This window comes from Podarcis raffonei, chromosome 12 (genome assembly GCF_027172205.1).
Source record: "Podarcis raffonei isolate rPodRaf1 chromosome 12, rPodRaf1.pri, whole genome shotgun sequence".
In the NCBI taxonomy this organism is placed as follows: Eukaryota; Metazoa; Chordata; class Lepidosauria; order Squamata; family Lacertidae; genus Podarcis; species Podarcis raffonei.
In genome coordinates this window covers 38,384,838-38,407,227 of record NC_070613.1, presented here as the reverse complement: position 1 = coordinate 38,407,227, position 22,390 = coordinate 38,384,838, and the positions used below count along the sequence as shown (strand labels likewise).

The following is a 22,390-nucleotide window of genomic DNA, read 5'->3' as shown; positions in this document are numbered from 1 at the left end:
CTGTGCTCTCCCAGCCGCACTGCAAAACCTATGCTGTGAATACATGGTTTTGACTGGCCTCCTTACCAGAAAAAGGTGTAGTTCTTCTTTTGGTGGCTGCCATTCAAAGTGATTCTGATCTCTTGTAAAGTGGCAATGTTTATGCTGAGTGTTTTCAGCTCACTGACAATGATGGCCATCTTTCATGAGTTGTAGTTCAATAACATCTGGGAGTGCCAGAGGTTCCTCAACTCTGATGTACAGTGGTACCTCGGGTTAAGCACTTACTTCGTTCTGGAGGTCTGTTCTTAACTTGAAACTGTTCTTAACCTGAAGCACCACTTTAGCTAATGGGGCCTCCTGCTACTGCTGCTGCGCCGCTGCTGCACAATTTCTGTTCCCATCCTGAAGCAAAGTTCTTAACCCGAGGTAATATTTCTGGATTAGCGGAGTCTGTAACCTGAAGTGTATGTAACCTGAAGTGTATGTAACCCAAGGTACCACTGTATATAGTGTTGAATTTGGATAGGGAAGACTTGAGTTTAAATTCTTTTTCAAGCTTTATAAATGACCTTGCTGGATTACAACTCCCTTTCCATTGGCCATGCTGGCTGGCGGTGATGGGAACTGTAGTTCAACAGCATCTAGAAGACCAGATTCCATACTCCTGACTTATTCTAAACTTCCTTATGGAGTTTTTAGAAGGATAAAATGGGAATACCAATGGAAGCTACTGATATGTATTCAATGATAGATCTGTGTAAAGAGTCTTACAGGCGCCTCGTTTGGATGTGGCCAAGATGTGAGTGACCAAAGACAGATGTTTCACACATACATGGGCTGTATCAAGCTAAGTCCTACACAGAGTAGGACTTAATTCACTAGGACTCACACTGGATGCAACATGTATATACACACATGCACATACACACAGAGGCGGCGACCATTTTGCACGGGGGGTTGTTCCCAGCCCCCACATGCTTCAGTGGAGCATGCACAAGCACCCCCGTCCCCTTATGCCACACACCCCTTATGCCCCCCCTTGCCCTTTTCTGGGTCCAGAAGGGCCCACACATCAGCAATTGCGTGACAATTGGATGCGCCTAAATGGTTGCCACCTGTATACTGATTCTTACAACTAATTTTAAAATACGTTTGTGTATTTTTTGTCAGGCTGCTACTAAGCTAATCATTTTAAGCATACAGCAAGGGAAGCTGTTTTATATTGAATTGTAACAATGGTCCATCTACTTCAGTATTGACTACACTGACTGACAGCAGCTCTCCAGAGTTTCTGACAGGATTTCCGCTCTACCTGAAGATGCCAGGGATTGAACCTAGGACCTTTTGCATGCAAAACATATGCTCTACCACTGTGCTCTGGCTCTTCCCTTGTGTATGAAATATGATTCATTTTAAACACACTTCTCTTACATCAGCAGTAAGGTAGTAGAATTAAAGTCACTAATAGAAGAGTACATACTAGCATTTACACATAGCTCCTTTCAAGCAGCTTTGTTCATTAGAGAACGTGGTGGAGACAGGAAGTACAAATACTGTGCCCTTCCTGTTCCCTGCACTTCTTTGTATCATCTGAAATACAACATTTACCTTTTATCCTGGAGGAAGGTATAGGAGTTCTATTTCTGGCACTACGGAGACACTTGCGCTTCCTGTCCACCCTGTGTTTCTCAGTATCGGAAGCCATTCTTCAAGTCGCAGTGCAAACAGTTATGAAGCCTGAAACTGCTTTACAGAATTACTCAGATTGTAGTCTTAGCAGATTTTCCCCAAATAAAAAGCTTTTCATGAAGCCAAAACGGTAATGGTATCAGAATATATATGGTTATTTACATGGACATCACTTTTTGAAGTTGTTAATGGTTTTGAAAGTTACATCACATTGGCATACTGCACGATCTGTTTTATTCAATGAATGAAAGTTGTACAGACCAAGCACTGGTTCTAGAGAGTTTAGTGTCTTCACTAATACAACAGGAAGTCAAGTTCCTCTTTAAACCATTTCCTCCTACTTTGTTGCCATGTATATAAATTAAAACGTGAATTAAGGGTAAACAGAAAACAAAGAATATCAGCCTGTGTTTTGGTGGGCTAGTGCCCTGTTTGTGGCAGCATACTCTGAAGTCTTTTTTACTGACTGTGCACTCAGGGTTCAAACACACTGTATGGTGTTTTACTAAATAGTAAATAGTACAGTGGTACCTCAGGTTACAGACGCTTCAGGTTACATACGCTTCAGGTTACAGACTCTGCTAACCCAGAAATATTACCTCGGGTTAAGAACTTTGCTTCAGGATGAGAACAGAAATTGTGCTCTGGCGGCACGGCAGCAGGAGGCCCCATTAGCTAAAGTGGTGCTTCAGGTTAAGAATAGTTTCAGGTTAAGAACAGACCTCCAGAATGAATTAAGTACTTAACCTGAGGTACCACTGTACCTTCACATTTCAAGAAAGGAGATTTCAACCAAATTTACCGAGCTGTCTTGGAAAGTGGTGGGCTTTTCTTTTTTATGGGTTTTTAAGCAGACTCTGGGTTTCTTTCAGGGATGCTTCTGCAGGGGATTACCTTCATTGGCAAGGGACCGAATCAGGTGACCTTTGATGTTCCTTCCAACTGTGAATTTGCTATTTTTAAAAATTAAGGAAACTTCCTCTTTTCTAACAAACTCTCAACCTCCGTTGCCTTCTGATAACCTCGGTTATTGTCAGGCTGTTTTGAGCTTTCTTTTCCTTTCCTAAAAAAACAAAACAAAAAACCACGCAAATATTTGGCATGCCTGAGGAAACCCCCAAATATTGGGAAACCACCACTGTTTCAAATGTAGTTGGCACCATTTTGCTGCATAGCTAATGGACATGGCAGTAGAAGGAATGATAATCTACAAACATTTTTTCCTCCACCTCTGGAAAAGGAAATGAATGCATCTCAAGAAATTTGAAAAGGAGCCTACGCTTCCCCTTTAACGGTGGGCATGAGTGGTCCCATGTTGTTTACAGTCCTAACGTTATAGGAAAGAGACAGGGGCATGTAGGGTAAAATGAAAATGTGACCTCTTTTTGGGGGGAGGGAAACTCTCTATAATGTCCCACAGGAAACAGTGCAGTCTTGGACTGCCTTAACAGTCATTTTCACTCTTCACTGTCCCAGTCTCATAGTTCTGAATGTGTTAGAAGCTTTGCAAGTACCTAGGGACCACCTTCATCTGTAGCGAGCAAGCATTTGGAGTGTCTGACAGCTGGTACTGATCAGTTCGGAATACTCAAAAGATTGTATGTTGTTTCCCCTGCTGTTTAGCTAATATGAAGCTACCATTTTGGCTCAAGTAGCACAGAGCTTTGCAATTCCCTTAAAACCATAGCAGCAATTTTGTACTCTTCTTCCTGTTTGAAAGAACTTGGCTGGTAAATTAAGAAGGGTGATATTTCATCGTGTGACAAAAATATAGGACCATGGCTTTAAGGCAGTAGGCAGTACATGACAACAGGGTAGTATTTTGTTAAGTTTTCTCTTTAAACAAATAAAAAAGAGAGAATTTGAATTATTTTCTGTTTTTACATTTAATCATGCAGTTCATGTTCTAAGATACCTAATGTATGTTACAATGTTTAAATAACAAGTTGTAGTTTAGCCCTCTGTTTCAAAAGACTCTCATTAATAATACTTTAATAATTTCTTTTTATTACAGGAAATGCATTGATCTCAGAGTTCTTGTTACACAATTGAGTGTTCTGTGTCACTGCTTGTCTAGGAACTACAATAAGTCTGAGATATGCATAGAACATGTTAGTTTTTGGTGACTTGTCACCTGCTTATGAAAAACGCCTTCTTTTCTTTTTCTTTTCAGATCCCTGAAAAATGATGCTGTCAGTGAAGGAAATACCTTAGAGATAGAAAGTTGCTTCTCCTCAGACCACTTTCTAGATAAATCAAAGATGCCAGATCTTATAAAGAAAGTAAGTACAGTAGAAGCAAAATATTCGCAAATAACTGTACAAATAGTTGCATTTGGAACTACTGATACTAAGGTACTAATGTTTACTAACCTCCAACCCCCCAATCTATGGAACACATTGTTCTGTCTTTCTGGTATATTCATCTGTTTTGTTGAAATCAAGTTCTAAAAATTAGAACTGGTGTAAGTGATACTGAGATTTACTATTTTCCTCTTAGTTGCAATATTAAGCCCTGTTTTACATTGCTCACACCTAATGCAATTAAGCCCCAAGCTTTTTGGGCCCACAGAATGCAAAAAGGGCGGAAGATCAGGTGAGACACACTAGCTGAATCAAAATGGGCTATATATATTGTTACATGGAATCCTAATCTCTACAGCAGTGCAAGATTCCAGGGGTTCCCGGAACTAATCCAGGATTCACGGTGGATAGTGAAGTAGGTGATACTGAGCACTCATTGTAAGCCATCAATGCCTCACCACTCGTGCCTAATCTGTTGTGTCTTTCCTCACTCCCACCTGCACCATTGTCACCGCTTAGGCTAGCATCCTATTCTCTCTCTTCTCCCCCAAAATCAAGATTCAGCCAGGTGCCTTTATCAGCTTGCAAGCAGTGCAGAAAGGTAACATACTTCCTATGTGTTCTCTCTGTATTACCCTCCACCCGCCCCATATGGTATGTTACCTTTGGAAAGCCTCTATCAAATATTGTGGTAAAGTTCAACGTCAGGAAAAAAATGCATTAATTATCAGGGGGGTCATTGCTAGCTCCATATCTGAGATTTGCTGTATCATTTTAGAACAGGTGTTATTCTAATGAAAATTAGAATTTTGCATGTGTCAATTATGTGTAGCAAATTAATGACTATAGAAACTGACAAGTTTTTTAAAAATACACTGAAAATAGCCATCTGTGGTGTTGTACTAGAAAAAATGTCCCCTATGAATAACATGGTGGCGCTTCTTCAGTACCCAGATTAACTTTTATATATGCAACTATTCTCTACTCCACAGATAGTTCTTGTGGCCCTCTTGATGTTGTTGAACCAGCGGTGGCGGAAGCCGCTCAGGCGCCTAGGGCGGCGTGCCCAGGGGTGGGGTGACCCACCCATAGGGGCAGGGCGAGCCACCCGTAGGGGAAGGGCACACTGCGGGGCCTCCGGAGTCTGTCTGCCTCCTCCCACTCAGCCACCCTACAGCGGGGGGGGGGAGCCAGCAGGTGGACCGTTTGCACAGCGCGGAGCCTGCATGCACCCAAGCCACCACTTCTCTCCCAGCAGAGACATGTGGCTTGGGCATGCTGCAGGCCCTGCGGTGAGTGCCGTCCTGCATTTTGTCACCCCCCTCAGTGGTGACACCCGGGGCACACCGTACCCTCCGCATCCCTTTCCTCTGCCCTTGTGTTGAACTACAACTCTGATTCTCCCTATTGGCCATTCTGACTGAGGCTGATGAGAGTTGTAGCTCAGCAACATCTGGAAGGGCACAAATTGATTACCCCTGCTAATACTACTGCACTCTGTGGCTCTCCCCTAATTCTCGTTTCAGCTGCATACTTCCTCTTCGTTTGTGTACAGCTTTCACAGAGTTCTCATTTTCCCTTGAATTAATCTGTGGCCTTTTTACAGTCGCTGGGGGAATCATGATCTTGTGCTGATGAGTTTGAGGGAAATTGACCTTTAAATATTACTGTGAGTTGTGTGTAACATGGTGTGTGTGTGTGTGTGTGTGTGTGTGGTAGCAACCTACATAAAATGAGAACAGGAGGATAGAAAGTCCTTAGCTACTCCTAAACAAATGTCATATTTAGAAGTTGAAGATCAAAGGTTTTCTGAGACCAATGTGAAATATTTTACTTGTGGAGAAGTTACATTTTACACACCCATACACACCCACCAAGTTCAGTGTAACTTCAAATGCATAAAATACCCTCATGGTTTACATGGAGAAATTATGTCTGGTTTTGATCACTAGTTAAGTGTACAAGATAAATTAGCTGAAAACTTAAAATATATTATGAGTCTGTGGGCCCTGTAACCCTTATTGTTCTTGGAAGAGCAAAAATGCATCTGGGAACATGCATGCATTCTAACAGATGGGAAAGGGGCGTCTGCTGCTATATAAAAACAATTTTTATCTACAGTGAATAATATTTCATCAAAACACAGAACTGGGAAATGACTGTATCCCAACATTTTTCATTAAACATACAGTGGTTTTTTTAATATATAAAAAAGTAAATTTCCATTGCATTCCATAATTTCTGACTAATTGTTTAAATATATAATTCGTTGCTTGCAGTCCAGAAATAAACTAGATTTAACACATGGCCAGAGTGATAAAACTGTTGTGCTGTTCATTTGCTTTAAATGTTTCCTGTTATGAATGCATTCTTCATTTTTGTTCAATAATCTGAGACATTAGTCGTCATTTCTCACAAAAAGATCCTAATACATCTTGGGTTTTTAACTTGTCTTAAAGCAAATTACTATTATTTTTAATGGAGAAAAATTGGAACAAAAACTGCTTCTGGCCTTCAAACAGAAAAGTCTGAAATGACCCTGCTGTAATGTTACTTATTGCCCAAAGGATTTGCTATCTAAGTGATCTGAAACGCTTTGAAACCATTCCTGTCTTTCAGGAAAACACTTGTCCTTTCCTCAAAGTCTTTACAAAAGAGCATTTTTACATTTATTTCTTTGCACTTCATAAGAAGGGCTTCTCTCAAAGCATTGAACTTGGGGCTTTATTTTCTGCACACTCAGAAAGCAAACAGAAACCATCTCTTTGTTTAAGGATCTTGACATAGATATAATCTAGAATAAAGCAATAAGACTGGTCAGGAGTGCTCCTGCTGAGAGCTGTCTTTGGCAATAATGTTTTGAAAGCATATGTAAAACAAAGGATTGTGGAAAATAGTGCACATTGTATATTAGGTATCATGGTGTGAAGAGCAACATATGTTCTTGGTTACACTTCTTAAAAAAAACTTACATTCATTTTTACTCTGCAGTATAACTTTGGTATTCAGAAACTCACTCTGTGATTGTAGCAAAAGTATTCCATTGTGCCCTCGGGGGACTTGATTTGCTTTTGTAATCCTTTGTCCCACGGACTTTTTTTAAAAGGTTCATCTTCCTGGCCAATGTAAAAATAGATGTGGTAGATGTGTATAGTACATGGCCCCAGCATTCCAGGGCTTTCCCCCCTGAAGACCAGAAAGAAAATTTGAAGCAAACATCTGATTATGTTGCATTAATATGTGTCCCAATGATTTGTTCATTGGCACACATATTAGGGACACATTTCCTTTTAATCCAGATTTTGCATGGAGAACTTCAGTGCTGAAAAGCAAAGACTGATGTTGTGTATTCAGAACATCCAAGAAAATGTGGCTCTTGGCAGGAAAAAGGCTGCCCACCTGTTCTGCATAACATGCAGTTACTACTGTGGATGGTAAAAGCATTAGCACTCCTGAAGTGGGCAGTCGGGGCAAGGCTACCCACCTTGTAAAACCTTAATTTGTTAATATGGGAATTGAATGGAGGGATGAGGCACAAAGCAGTCATTTGTTGGTTATTGAATGCGACTGTGCTCTGAACACTGACAGGCCTTATTCATCCAGGTGTATGGCAGTGGTGGCTGGAGCCCATTGAGACTGGTAGGGCAGAAGACAGGGAGACTGACTATAGATGGCTCAATCATAGGTTGAGCCAACTAATTCGAGTTTTGTCCCCATCCTCCTCTCTCCCAAGTTCTACAAGGACAACACAGAGATTGCAAATGAAACTTCCTATGTGCATGGTGCTGGGGAAATATATTTCTGGACAATGAGACCAGATTTAGTCCATTACCTACAAAAGAGGGCTTTTAGAGTTCAATATTAAATGGATATGTTTACAATATCACCTCCATTTTATGACTTTAAGGAGTCACTGTCAAATGAGCAGCATGTGTTATTTATCTTCTGTAATACTCTTGCAGAACTCAGACCTAATGTAGTGAAGGTTTAGTGCTTTGGGTAGTTCTTCAGTTTGAACTTATCTTATGGATACTCGAACTTTAATATATGGGGGAAAGGCTGAAAAATAAAGATTATGAACTTGAACTTCCCGACTGTAAGAAATATTTAGGTATGAGATTTATTTTCAGTAAGAAATGTACTAAACTTGATGGTGGTAGTGTTTAGTTTAAAACTTGAGCAGCTGCTGTCTCTTGGAAACAGGATTTATGTAGCTTCCTTTATAGCTACATTATGTTCACGAAGTGAACGTGTTAGAGCTGTGAATCTCTGTGTTAATTCTGCCAGTGATGAAACACTGTATTCCGCTCATATACATAGAATTGGTATATAACCAGCCTTAGAACAAAATCTGCAGACCTGCATTGGAAATCTCCCCACCCATTTAACCGTGCAGGGGTCCTTTACCTGTACTCCCCTTAGCATGTATTCTTGGTATCTAGGATTTGGCACTCGGTCCATGGACTAACATGTGGCCATTCAGGTGTTGTTGGATTATAATCCCTGGTCATTGGCCATGTTGACTACCGCTGGTGGGATTTGGAGTCCAGCAACATCTCTTAGCCAGATCTGCTGTAAACCACACAACTACTACAACCATTTAACATTCTCTGCAGGAAATCCAGAATGCCCTGTTAGCTGGAACCGTTTTTGCTACCTCAACTACTATTAGTAATATCAACTATTTTTGCACAGCTGTTGGACCATGCAGTATCCATACTTGTAGTTGTGCCTTTTGCATAGATCATTGAGCTGTTGCAGCGCAGACCCTTTGTGGATTGCATCCTTACTTCTATCTATGGCAATAGTCCCCAGCTTTCATATGGTATAAACTCCTACCTGCAATTAACATGTGTAGCATAAATGTAGTAGAAATCTGCTTTGATCGTGAGTTGTAATTTAAAATTATAATATTGGCTGCTAATATCCTTAAAAACAGATGCAAAGTAAAGTGTACAGCTTATTGTAATAACTGTATGCTGATGTAGTAGTAGACCCAGCTACATGGAAGTTGTAACCCGATAATCAAAAAAATGTTCTTAAGATGAACACAAGTGAAAATAGTTAGTCATTTTTGAAAGATCACAGCCTATAGTTAAAAATAAACTGTGCTTCATTCTTTGTAATTCAGAGTCTTCTCTGAATGCTATAGAAGGGAGCAGTTTCCAAAACCTACTCTTTCACATATGTTCACATCAAATTCTTAACCAAGGAATTGTATCAATTTATGAAAAATGTCAAGGACAACCAAAAAGTTGCTTTCAAATTTAAAAGTGTCTCTTCACAAATGAATCTTCTAAACAACGCAAAAGTCAATGGGAGGTTTCTGACAAATGGCCTCAGAGAAATACTAATGAAGAATGATGGTGCTTGAATGTGTAAGTAAGTAAGCCACAATTTCACAGCAATATTTGACATGGTGTTATATATATTTTTCTCAGTACCTTTTGCCTGAAGATTTTTGTTGGCATGCCACCTGTCAGAGCATATTTGTGTAACTTTTAACAGGAAATTGTTTGAAGAGGGTTATCTCTGTTCTACATATATTTCCAGTCAAGATGTATGACAATCTCACAAACATAGAAATTAGGTGTATTTTGGGTTTTTGTTTTTTAAAAGTGTTGTCCATTCCTTTGGTTATTGGGTGATACATATTAAGCAGCAATACTAAACTTTGTGACTGGATTTTATCTTTTTCTAAAGCAAAAGAAGGATCTCCTATACATCAGGACAGAAGAAAGTAATTTGATGCTGGACACACCTTTTAAAAATCCCTTATCCAGAAATAGCTTTGCTACATTAAATTGGGATGGTCAGTTAGCAACTCACAGGCTGAATCTGGCTCTAAGAACAATTTCATCTACCCCCACCAAATGTTAATTAGTTTACTACCGTATTTAAATTTCATGTGTGGCGCTGTATAATAAACCACTGAGTCTCTTGGGTTTGCTGATTGGAAGGTCAGCAGTTCGAGTCTGCATGATGGGGTGAGCTCCCGTTTCTTTGTCCTAGCTCCTGCCCAACCTAGCAGTTCGAAAGCATACCAACGTGAGTAGACAAATAGGTACTGCTGTGGCGTGAAAGTAAACGGTGTTTCTGTGCACTCTGGCACTCGTCGTGGTGTTCTGTGCACCAGAAGTGGCTGGCCACATGACCTGGAAAGCTGTTTGCAGACAAACACCGGCTCCCTCAGCCTGAAGCGAGATGAGCACCGCACCCCATAGACTGTGGCTATGTATAATCTAAATGCATGTACCATACCTGTACCAGGTAAATGAACTTTATAGAACCTGACTAGCTCTATAGTTTGGGATGTATTTTCCCCCCTGATAACATAGTGTCCATTCAAACATAGAAAAGTTGACCTTCCCTGCTTTAAATACTGATGTTTCATTTCCACAGAAACTGTTGCTCCTGCATTCTTTCTTGGAGCATGAATCATCTCCCAACCCTGTCTTTAAGGTATTAGTGAAGTAACCACTTTGCTCTAATGATTAGTTTGCGAAAATAACCAAGTCAATCTAAAATACTGCAAGCTGTGTTGAATTAGTGCATACTAGTAGTTTTCGAGTGAACATTTGCTCTGGATGGAAGCCAAGAAATTCCAGTTGCTGGCGTCAAAACAGTTAAGAGAAGTTTGGAACACCCATCTTTCTAAGTCAGCCATGTGTCTTCATTTTATTACATTGTTATGCTGCATTTATGTGGTGCTTGGTGGAATACTTGATATTGAGCACGTACAAGATATATGATGTGATAATTGTAACATACAGACTAAAATTGATAAGAAAAAGAACTGTCTGTGAACAATTAATAACATCTAGGCACAGATTTCAGTTTCTATTATTGCACTCTATACTGCTGTGTTCTGATATTGCGTGAGGTTTCTCTACCTTTTATAAGCCAAGCCAGCCTGCTCCAGGAATTGATGCAGCTGTAAAGATTTAAGTCAAAATAAAGAGTTGGTTTAAGAAGAATTCTTTTTTAAAAAAAGTCTAAAACCTATTCACTTATTCTATAACCAGTATTTTTAAAATCACTTCTGCATTTTAATATTTAAATGCAGTTACAATATTGATGCATCTGCTTCTATTTCTAATTACTATTTTAAAACAAAACAAACCCATCATCTTGCTGCTGCGCCACTATGCCCATTCCTTCTATGAGGTCTTGGACATGGCTTGTAACTATATTGGAGGCATTCAAAGGATACATGGCAAACATATTGGAGTGATAGGCAGAACCTTAATTCAAAGTTGTTAGTATGGTATTAAGAGCAGTAAGCTGCCTCTCCACCTAGCCAAAGGTTCATCAAGTTTGATGGGCAGATGAGGCATGGAGACTGGGCACTGTGGTTCATTAAGGGTTATTGGGAATTGTAACTTTGTGCAAGGTAAACTACAGTGCCCAGAATTCTTTGAGGGAAAGAATGCTGTTTGAATGTGCATTAAAGGTATAGTGTACACTTGGTTGCGTATACCCCCTCACCCCATTTACTCTGTACCCAATGCACTCCCACCACTGGTTTGGGAAATTATCCTAAATGCATTATCTGAAATGCATATACATCCTGTATATGCAACCCCCACAGTTCACTATTATCTAAGGTGGTATTGTGCACAAACCTTTTGTTTCACCAACAGTCCAGAAGCTGTATTCACATAAAGTTTCCTTTTCCCCCGCCTATCTGAATTGATGCGTTGACTTCTATTTTGCTGTTTAACCATTTTTGAAGGTTAGCACCTACCTTTCTTAAGCACCTGCCTAACTGTAGTTTGACTATTGTCAACAGTCTTGACCCAAAGACAATCAATATTATCCTCTCAATTTTGCTGCAACTCTGTGAGGTAGGCTGCCGTCATTAATATTTTATACATATAGTTGTCTCCAATAGTCTAACTTTAGGTGCCTCCCCCCTTGCTGTGAGGTGAGTCAGTACTTTTCATGATGTACAAATAAGGCAATGAGATTGAAAGGGTAACACTACCCATTTGCTGTGTCTGTTGTTGAGCTGAAAAACTGAATCATCATATTAGCGCAAAGTTGAGCAATTCCTTCAAATGCCAATTCTGGACTTATGTCAAGAGTTTTACATAGACTGTTTCTGGAACACAAAATATTACTTAGTGCCCATTGCATAGCCCCAGTCTTGGTGACTTTCTGCTGCTGCAAAACTGTCACAAAGTGGTTGCTATTGTGCTCATGGATGCTATAAACCCACTTGAAAACTATGAACAGAGAGGACTGGACTGGTCAACTCCAAATGTTTCAGCTGTTAGCTTTTCTTGAGCTACAGAAGTTATCCGGCAGCTAGGAATCTATTTATATATTTATTTATTAGCATTGGGGAACTTGTACATTTAATGTACTCAATTGCTTTTTAATTCAAGACATTTTTTTATTACATATGTTCAAGTTATTAAAGTTTATAGCAGCAAAAATTTGTTTAGATTTGTTTTTTATTGTAAATATATCCGAAGCAGTAGAAACAAGAAAGTTAAAAGCTAAAGGTATTTCATGTCATTCTAAATTGCCCAGGTAGGCACATTCTGTGACCCTGAACAGCAGCAAATCACCAAACAGGACACCAGGTGTTGGTATGAAATCAAGCCAAATCTTTTATTGACTGTAGCAGGCAGGATATGTGTTGATATAGCAGTAGGGACAGGATCTGTTCATCATCCCACTCGCCCCATGCTGGTGGAAAGGGATTACCTGGGGTTGGACCACGCCAAGCCGGTTCCATGGGAGTTGGCCAGTGTTGAATCCTGTTGAGGTGCAACCAAGCTGGCAAGGTCTTACTGGGTGACCAGAGTTAGGATTCCAGCCAGGCAGAGGGCCCCAACCCAAGCTTGGGTGAATGCCATGGCCAATCCTGCACTAAGGCCCCTGCACTAAGGTCCCTTCGCTATGTTGATCCTGCCCAATGCCATTTCTGCCCTTGAATATACATTATTCTGCCTAACAGAGGAAAGTCATATGTTTCACTAAGAAAAAGGCAAAACAAACAAACAAACAAGGGCCAATCAGGTTGGGAGAAAAATTCCTTTCAGGTCCTGTCAACCAGCGATCCAGATTGCCCATATCTGGTGTGGTGATTGGCACATAAAGGCACACAATTTTGTAGTGTTTTTCCAATCTGGAAAACCTTTCCTGTTATCCTGCCAAAGTTGAATGGTATTATTTTATATTCTAGCTTCTCCCAAGAGCCAAGTATATGTGTGGGATAAATTCTTCCAAAATCTGGTATGCAAAAAAAATTTGACAGACTATAAGGATATACACTGTACAGTATACCTAGCTTATAAAAGCTAAGTGATTGCAGACACCTCATTCAGCCCCACTGCATTAGGCTCCATACTGCTTGGGAAGATCCTTTCATTTGTTCATTTGTGGTAGACTATTCTGGGGGTCAACAAGCATACCCCCCGAACAAATTTTGGCTCATTCAGCACCAATCACTTGCTTGAGAAGCAGGAAGAGAGAGGTTGAATGAGGGCTTTCTTTTCTACCCAAACCAACTTATGTCGCTATCAGAGCTGACCACAGAAATAGGAATGTGCAAACAGATCATTTACTTACAGCCCACTGCTGCATGAAGATCTTTGAGACAAAGCCTTGAACGTAGCACATACTCTGGCAAATATTATAGTTAAACAGATTTCATGCAGCTTTCTTAAATGTATTGGCTGCTTGAGAAATAGGGTCAGTGTGAAAGGTTTTTAAAAAGTATTTTTTTTAGATTTAAAAATGTTGTAATTCAAAGCCTTCAGCAGATACAGAAAATCAGTAAAATTAATCCGCACTTTTGACTTTGCAGCACCTTGTAGAGAGCAATAGTGCCTCTGAAGCCGGAGCCTCCGTGTGTCTCATTGGCAATAGACCCACCTTCTCTGCATTTGTGTATCAGTGGTTCAGTTTTTAAATATAAATTTGGCCAAGTATGATGCACTGCCTGTAAAATCTGCTGTTAATCTAGAAGATCTGTTTCTGTTCAGAGAGGATCATATATTTATTCTGGTTCAAAAATAAATGTAAATGAATTCCAAAGTTTAATGCTAGCTCAGAAGTAAAAGCTGTTCTTTCATGGCAGAGTGCAGTGAACTTTTTGTTCATGTCAATAAAATGTACTTTATTACTACATAGTTCATACTGTATAATATGGGGCGTAGCTCCACGCAGTGTAGAAATTAATTTCACTAAGCACACACATAATATGAATTGTGAGGTTATTTGATATCCCTGTGGCTTAACTGCTAGTTAATTTATTTGTACTAAGCTTCTTTAAAATATACAGCTTAATCTGAACCATGTGGTATGGACTAGTTGCCTTTGAAAGTGGACTGAATACCAATCTACTGTCATAAGTGCTTTCTCCTTGTTAAAAATAAGATTCTTACCCAGTGCATTGAAACTTACTGAGGATAAACGTAGCCTCTTACCTGTGCTAATATATTTCATATATTATTGCAGTGGTCATAAAAAACTGTGTTCCTAGGAAACTTTAAAGGCTTCCTTGATGACATTGATAGTGGTGGAAAAGCTGCTCCAGAAATGTGTCCCTGCCTCTGCTTGAAGGGGCTCAGGGAAACAAATATGGGGCATTCCCATGTTACTGCCATAGACAGTTGGAGGTAGGCTAGACTGAGGCCATGTAAATATTCAAAGGTTAAAAGGCAGCGAGGTCATTTCTCTCTGCTGCATTTCATGCCGTATATGCACATTTCTGTACACACCGGGGTGGGGACATCTTTACTCAGTGTGCATTACTTGTTTGGTTTCCCTGTGCCTGCAACCCCCAACCCCCGTTCATGAAGCTGTCATCTGTGCATGTGCAGTGGCTGCCTCAAATGAGCACACCTTGGCTTAACTGCAAAATGAATGTGGCTTATGTTTATGAATTGGGTGAAAGCTGGTTTGAGGGGAAATGCAGCAAGCAGCATTATTTCTCAGGAAGCTGCAGGATAGATGGATTGTGCCAAAATCATGTGTACCCAACTTCAAACACCAGCGGTGGAAGCACGCTGGAGCCAGAGTAAATGCTATTGTGTACATAGCTTGAGAGCCAGCTATCTGAAGCCATACAATTGTCTTCAGGGTTGAGCTGGAATTTCAAACCTTTTAACTGCCTTATCTAGAACATTGCACGTGTTGGAAAAAACAAAAAGTGTCTTGAAGCACCATTAAAGCTAACAGATTTATTTTGGCATGAACTTGCATGGATTTCAGTCAATTTAGTCAGATGTGTTATGTGTTATCCCTGCGTTCCAGGTGTTTATACAGTGGTACCTTGGTTCTCAAACACCTTGGTTCTCAAATGCCTTGGCTCTCAAACGTCTTTTCCCAAACGCCGAAAACCCGGAAGTAAGTGTTCCGGTTTTTGAACGTCCGATGTGGCTGTCGGCTATTGTTTCTGGGCGCCTGCACCAATCAGAAGCTGCGCCTTGGTTTCCGAACACTTCGGAAGTCAAACGGACTTCCGGAACAGATTAAGTTTGGTGCTTTTGTTTTTGCTATCTATTTTGTGTTTTTTGAGGCATTTTCACTTAATTTGTTTTTGTGACTGTGTGGAACCCAGTCCAGCTACTGATTGATTGATTGTGTGACTGTGAAAATGGATTATCATCAGTGCAGGTAAGAAAAAAATTGATTATTGCTTTCATTTTATGGATCAATGGTCTTGTTAGATAGCAAAATTCATGTTAAATTGCTGTTTTTAAAAGGCTGGAACGGATTAATCCATTTTGCATTACTTTCTATGGGAAAGCGCGCCTTGGTTTTGGAATGGACTTCCAGAACGGATTAAGTTTGAGAACCAAAGTACCACTGTATACACACATGTGTGTGTGTGTGTGTGTGTGTGTGTGTGTGTGTAAACAAGGAGGTCTGAGGAAATGGAATGTTGAAAATAGTGACGGTAATCATTATCTTCTTAAAACTGACCATTCATAAAATAGTTTGTGATAACAAAAACATCCTGGCTTTGATAAGTCAATTAACACATGTAGTGTGATTTAAAAAAACAAAAACAAAAGGATTTGTCCTGATTCAAGTCACTTGAAATTTACCAAGAGGCTCAGTTCTAATTTACATTGCAGTCTCATGCTAGCTGCCAACATGCCTGACTATCTGATATTACATTTGCAGGAAAGTATTGAGAGCGTTCTGGGTGCACACTGTTTGCTTAAGGCAATAGGTCTCAGAACCCTCTGTGCCATGCATGGATTCCTCAGCAGGCAAATAGATGGGGAAAGGGTTCCCTGAGGATAGGGAACATCATCCAGAGCCTATGGATACTGCTTTATTTCAGTGCACTCAGCATATATGTTGCTTGGAGTAGTTTGACGAGTGGTCTCTAAGGCTATTCAGTCATTGCATACCTGTGGTGCAGTTATCTTCCTTGTTGCTACCATAGCTACTTAGTAAACAGCAGTAATAGTAGTAGTAATGGAAGCTCTACAGATGCTCATCAACCATTTTGCCCAAACCTGCAGGGAGTTAGCCTTACCATTAGCCTGAAGAAGGCAAACATCCTAGGTGAGGACATCACCAGCACTTCATGCTTCAGCATTGGTGACCACACACTTGAGGGGGTAGAATATTTTGTCTACCTGGTCTCCACCACAACCAGCAGCCTCTCCATTGATGCTGAGCTGGACAAATGTATTGGCAAGGCAGCTACAAAAGGGAATGGGAGAATGTGGTACTAATGTACAATACCAAGATGAAGTTCTAGCAGTTATGGAAGTGAGTTGTGGGCAACTTACAAGTGCCAGGAGTGACAGCTCAATGCCTCCACATGTGCTGCATCAGAAAGATTTGGGGCATCATGTGGCGGACCAAAGTGTCAAAGATGTGCTCTCCCAAGCCCACATTCCCCGCATGTTCACACACTCCTGTCTCCGTGATGTCTACACTGGCATGGTCATGTCCACAGAATGGAAGATGGCAGGATCTCCAAGGAGGTGCTCTATGAGGAGCTGGCTTCAGGCACCAGCCTCGTTGGAAGACCAACTCTGCATAACAAAGATTGCCTGCAAACATGACATGAAGGTTGGAAACATCTACCCCACAAGGGAATCCCTTGCAGACAACCACAGTGCCTGAATACAGGCAGTCAGGTCGTGCATCCACAGCAATGACCAGAGGAAGAATGACCACTGGGAGGACCACAGAGAGAGAAAATGTCATGGTGTATCTGCAGTAGCAGAACTGGACGCCTTCCTCTGCCCCAGCTGCAACAAAACATGTCTCTCCCATATTTGTCTCTGTAGCCACAGCAGGTGCTGCAACCTTCCAACACCCCCAAAGGCACACTACTCCCATTGTCTCCTGAGACAGATGCCAACCATCTCACAACCATGGAGTAGTAGTAATAATGTAGTAGTACAGTAGTAGTAGTATCATCTTAAAGTTTTTCAAAACAATCCTAAGATGAACAAGTAGTCCTATCCCCATGTTCTAGATGGGAATGGTGGCTGATCCTTAAACATGGTGCTTTGCCTAAGGTGAGCCCATGTCCAAGTTCAAATCTGAATAGGAAGCTGCTAGTTCATGCTCTTAATTCTTAGGCTACACCACCTCAAATTCTGTTTCATAGGAGGACTGGCATGCTCCTATGCAAATGCAGTTTTGATTAGCACTCAAAATATGAACAAGATTTAATTGCAGACAAATAATGAGTGCATTGCAAATTATTTGTATAATGCCAGGGGCAGGAGGGGGCTGCTATTAATTTCAGAAATTGCTACCAGTCACGAACTTTTACCCAAACCGCTTTCTGCTTCTGTGGTCCAAGAGTAGCATACTAGAGCAGGTAGTGGTTTTTCAATCGACAGACTGTCTAAAATTGCTACACATCAAGATTTGCTACCTGGATCACCACCTTATTAATGCTGGGGTAACAAAGGTTACCCCTATTTCAAGCAGAAGTAGGATATATTTAGCAGTAAAGTGCTTCATCATCCACTGATATTTGAGTGAATGGAGGCAAGTGCATGCAAAGGTAGGCAAGCTGTGTATACTCTGGGCTAAATGTAAAAAAAAACTGCTTCTTGTCATGACCTCACACCCGAATTACTCTCTTATTTCCATGGTCTAAGTTGCTATTTTTTAATGAAAATAAAAAAATAGAAACTGATCCACAAAATCTGTCTCACCCAATAATGCCTGGAGTTGTTCAGTTCTCCTGGTTCCCAGTCCCTCGTTCATCTGGAAAACCAGTATCTATGACCTAGCTATGATACTCATAAAACAGATTATGTCCATTTCTGTGGTACAGGGGCCCATCAAACTGTTTCTCCGTCAGAAAGCTGAAACTCTACCTCTGCTAGGCTATTAATTTTGACAAAGAGCTTCCACTGTGATGTTCACATCACCTTGGCATTGTATCAGCAAATTGAAACTCTGGTTCCAAAATCCTGCAACTGTGACCTTCTGGCTTTCCGGGGGAAGCAAGCTTCAATTCCTGCCTTCACACAGCTCAGCAAATAAACTGTAACAATGGTGTAAGAGAGGAAGTTGTCTCTTCCATCATCCAGGTGTCTTGTATGTATTTAGCACAGTAGCATGACCATCAGGAAATTGGATGATTCATAACATTTTGGGGGAAAGATAGAATGAGTTTCCTATGGTGTGTTTTTTTTCCCTTGGGATGGAATAAAATGACTGCTTCTCTACACTGCCATCTCTGTCAGCATGCAGCTCATGCGGAGAATTGATTCCACCTTATTTGCATTTGAAAAAGCTTGCATTGTCTTTATTTTGGTCTCTAATAACAGAATACATTGACACTGCGTGCTTAAAGTGGATGGTTGGGAGAGACAAGACCCATCTCATTCTAATACCATTTATTTTTGTAATGGGGTTTTATTTGAACTCCTAATTATGAGTGAATGTAGCTTTCCCACTGTGTCGCCTCTTCTCACAGCAGTGAATTTACCTGTGTTTGAAAGAAGCAGCCTGTCAGTTGTATCTTTTCATTATAGTATCAAAAAAATCAAGCCTTGGGTCCTATTATTCTCTGCTCTGTTGCTGAACCCTCTGTGAAGTACATGATGGTTGGGGCCAGCAGGTCAGCTCTGGATGACAGGGGACATAATCACATGCACACACACCTCTATCATAGTAACAAACTACACACAGTCTTTTGGTGGTTCATTTCTGTAGTAACTTGTTTTTCCTCCTTCATTGTTCATTAACTCCTCTAATCCTTAGTTTTCACAGCTAGGCAGGTTTAGGTGCCAAAAAGCAAGGAAAGCTACCACAGGCTTGTAACCAAAGAGCAACTTGAGCATTCCAGCATTCTTCAGTGGTGGGAGTTTCTCAGTTTTTCTGCCAGTTTTACCATCTCCAGCTGCTCCCTTGTTGCTTTATCACAAGTGGTTCTGGAGGTTGCTCAAGCCTCTTGTAGGAAAGGGGCATAAATGCTTGATTTAGTAGTATGAGCAGAATTTTGCCCATGCTTCTTTGGATCCAAGCTATTATGTCTCAGGTTTTTAAAAATTGTTCACTTTATTTCTTCCATTTCTGACATCTTGTAAAACGGCTATTGTTTCTGAAGAACTTCTTCTGTATCTCTGTTTTGTACTTTAGTAACCCTTGATCTTCCACTTCCAGTAAGCTCACCCCAGGTCATGAAAATAACCACGTACAATCACATCTGTTTTCTGTGATTCTTTATGTTCTTTTTCTGCATGGTTATGGTTTGTAGTTCTGCTTTCAGTATTATTACCTTCAGGAATACCAGGTTCCTTCCTCTTTCATGCATTTTATATTTCCAGGGTTTTATTATTTTCCTAGAATCATGAATTATCTGCAGTTCTAAATTCTGAAGTCAGCACTATGTGGTCCCCATTTTAGGAACCTAAAATTATTATTTCTTAATAAGCTTTTCTCTTAGTGCCTTCTGCTTTTATATTCTTCACCAGCTCTTCCCTGTATCTCAGCTTCTAGTTATTTAGAAGAACCTTCTGAAACAATAAAGTTGTTTCCAAATGTATGCTAATACTTTTAAGGAGCTAAATATTTGTTAAGTTGTTCTGGGGTGGAGGATTAAAAATTTATATACATATATTGCAGTTGTTGTTCAGTTCTATCATGGTAGTTTAAATTTGAATCTGAATGGTGATAGAAATATTTTTAAAAAGGCAGATGCAAGGGGAAAAAATAGGGATAGCCTGAAATTTGTAAGAGAAGTGGCACATTGCATCTATGCCATTTCTTTGCTCTACATGAACATTATTAAATAGAAGAACAAATGTAACAAATCAGAAATATTCCATTTTCATTGACAGTATGCAAAGAATATATAAACAATACATACCATTGTGTTTTCACATTTTATTTTAAAAAAATACTTAAAGGAGTTCATGTCAGACTTCCTTGGAATGCAGTATACAAATCCAGTGAGGTTTTTCATGCAGTATGGAGGGGGATAGGGAATCTATACCATAAAATAACACAGCTTCACTTGACATGTAGTATATTTGAAACACTTCTATTCCTGAAGGACAACTTGTAAATTAAAATGTAATCTCTCTTGGATTTTATAGATTCAAGATGCAGCAAGTCGGGGCTTGAGGTTTGTTGGAATAATACCTCAATATGCTTCCGAAATGAACTCCAAGAGCAGCAGTGCTGTAATATCCACCAGCAACAGCTCCAGGGAACTAAAAGGTGATAAAAACCCATCAGATTTTGCTGAGGATTGTGTTTCATCAGATCATGAGAAAGCAGGTTGCACTAATGGATGCAAAGTCCCAGCAGCAAGGGAGGAAAACCTTGACCAGTGTGTGGACCCCAATGAAGACTTGAGAGGTGAAGGGCAGGTCATTGAACATCTCAGTTTGAGCTCTGCTGGAGAAAATGGAGGGCAACTTCAAGGTGAGAATTCAAGTTTTGTCCCCCAAGTCCACTGTGGGCAGGTTATCACGATGCTGTATTGGGACCAGATTCTCTGCCGCTTGCTGTACTAATGAATAAACTCATGCGTTTTGCCATATATTTTCATTGATAATGCAGAACACTTTATAATCTTCTTTGTTCTTGCAGCAGTGCTACAGGTAGGTGTCGTAATGGCCATGTTATAAACAGGGTACTTGGGATGTAAAGATTCTGGTTTGTCATGGACCTTTGGCTGTATTAGCATTTACCCTAGCAGTTCTAAGAATCCAAGGCTTTCATTTCCTGGACTAAGCAGGCTTTCACTGAGTATTAGAGGAAGAATTACCGTATTTTTTGCTTTATAAGACTCACTTTTTCCCTCCTAAAAAGTAAGGGGAAATGTGTGTGCGTCTTATGGGGCGAATGCAGGCTGCGCAGCTATCCCAGAAGCCAGAATAGCAAGAGGGATTGCTGCTTTCACTGCGCAGCGATCCCTCTTGCTGTTCTGGCTTCTGAGATTCAGAATATTTTTTTTCTTATTTTCCTCCTCCAAAAACTAGGTGCGTCTTGTGGTCTGGAGCAAAAAATACGGTAGCTTGGAATAAAAGGAAAGATAAATAAGGTGCAAAGAGCCTATCTAGTCTAGCATTCTGTTACCTGCAGTAGCCAAGGAGATGTCTATGAGAAATTCACAAGCAGGATATGAATGTAATGGAACTCAACCGGTATTCAGAAGCTTGAGGCTTTCAGAAGCTTGAGAGCCAGTGTGGTGTAGTGGTTAAGAGTGGTAGACTCATAATCTGGGGAACCGGGTTCGCGTCTCTGCTCCTCCACATGCAGCTACTGGGTGACCTTGGGCTAGTCACACTTCAGCCTCACTCACCTCACAGAGTGTTTGTTGTGGGGGAGGAAGGGAAAGGAGAATGTTAGCCGCTTTGAGACTCCTTCGGGTAGTGATAAAGCGGGATATCAAATCCAAACTCTTCTTCTTCTTCTTTCAATCATGGCTAAGGCTGTAACTCAATGGTAGAGCATCTGCTTTGTATATAGAAATCCCTTGGTTCAATCCCTGGCATCTCCATATAGGGCTGGGAACGTTTACTGTCTGAAATCTTGGAGAGCTGCTTCCAGTCACTGTAGACAATACTGTGCTAGATGTATCCAGTGGTCTGATTTGGTATGTCAGCTCCTTATGCTCCTAACACCATTGATAGCCTTACTAGCTAATCCCCATTTAAACCTCTTCAAGTTGGTGGTCATCACCACATTTTGTGGAAACAAATTTCATAGTTTGGACGTGCCACAGTTGGGGAATCTTTTTGACCTGGTGGGCCAGATCTTTATCATCCCATCCCCACCTTGTGGGCCAATTTTGACATGTGAGCAAGGCCACAGCTGCATCAAGTGACTGATAGGTGGATAATCATGCCCATCTGTCAGCTGAATTGGTCCTCAGGAGTGGGGGCAAGGGGTCTGTTTTACCAGTGAGTAGTCCCTTCCCCCCTGTACATCACTTTATATTAAACCACATT

The 22,390-nt window shown here is 40.6% G+C and overlaps 1 protein-coding gene across 5 annotated transcripts in view; it reads left to right on the top strand.

The window, feature by feature from the left end:
* The window catches only part of RFTN1 (raftlin, lipid raft linker 1), a 103,522-nt gene that overhangs the window by 42,551 nt on the left and 38,581 nt on the right, over positions 1-22,390 (top strand). For all 5 annotated transcript variants that reach the window (XM_053409681.1, XM_053409677.1, XM_053409676.1 and 2 more), the window contains 2 exons: positions 3,845-3,953; positions 20,528-20,858. In XM_053409681.1, coding sequence (XP_053265656.1) covers positions 3,845-3,953; positions 20,528-20,858 — 440 coding nt within the window. The remainder of the gene's footprint in view (positions 1-3,844; positions 3,954-20,527; positions 20,859-22,390) is intronic.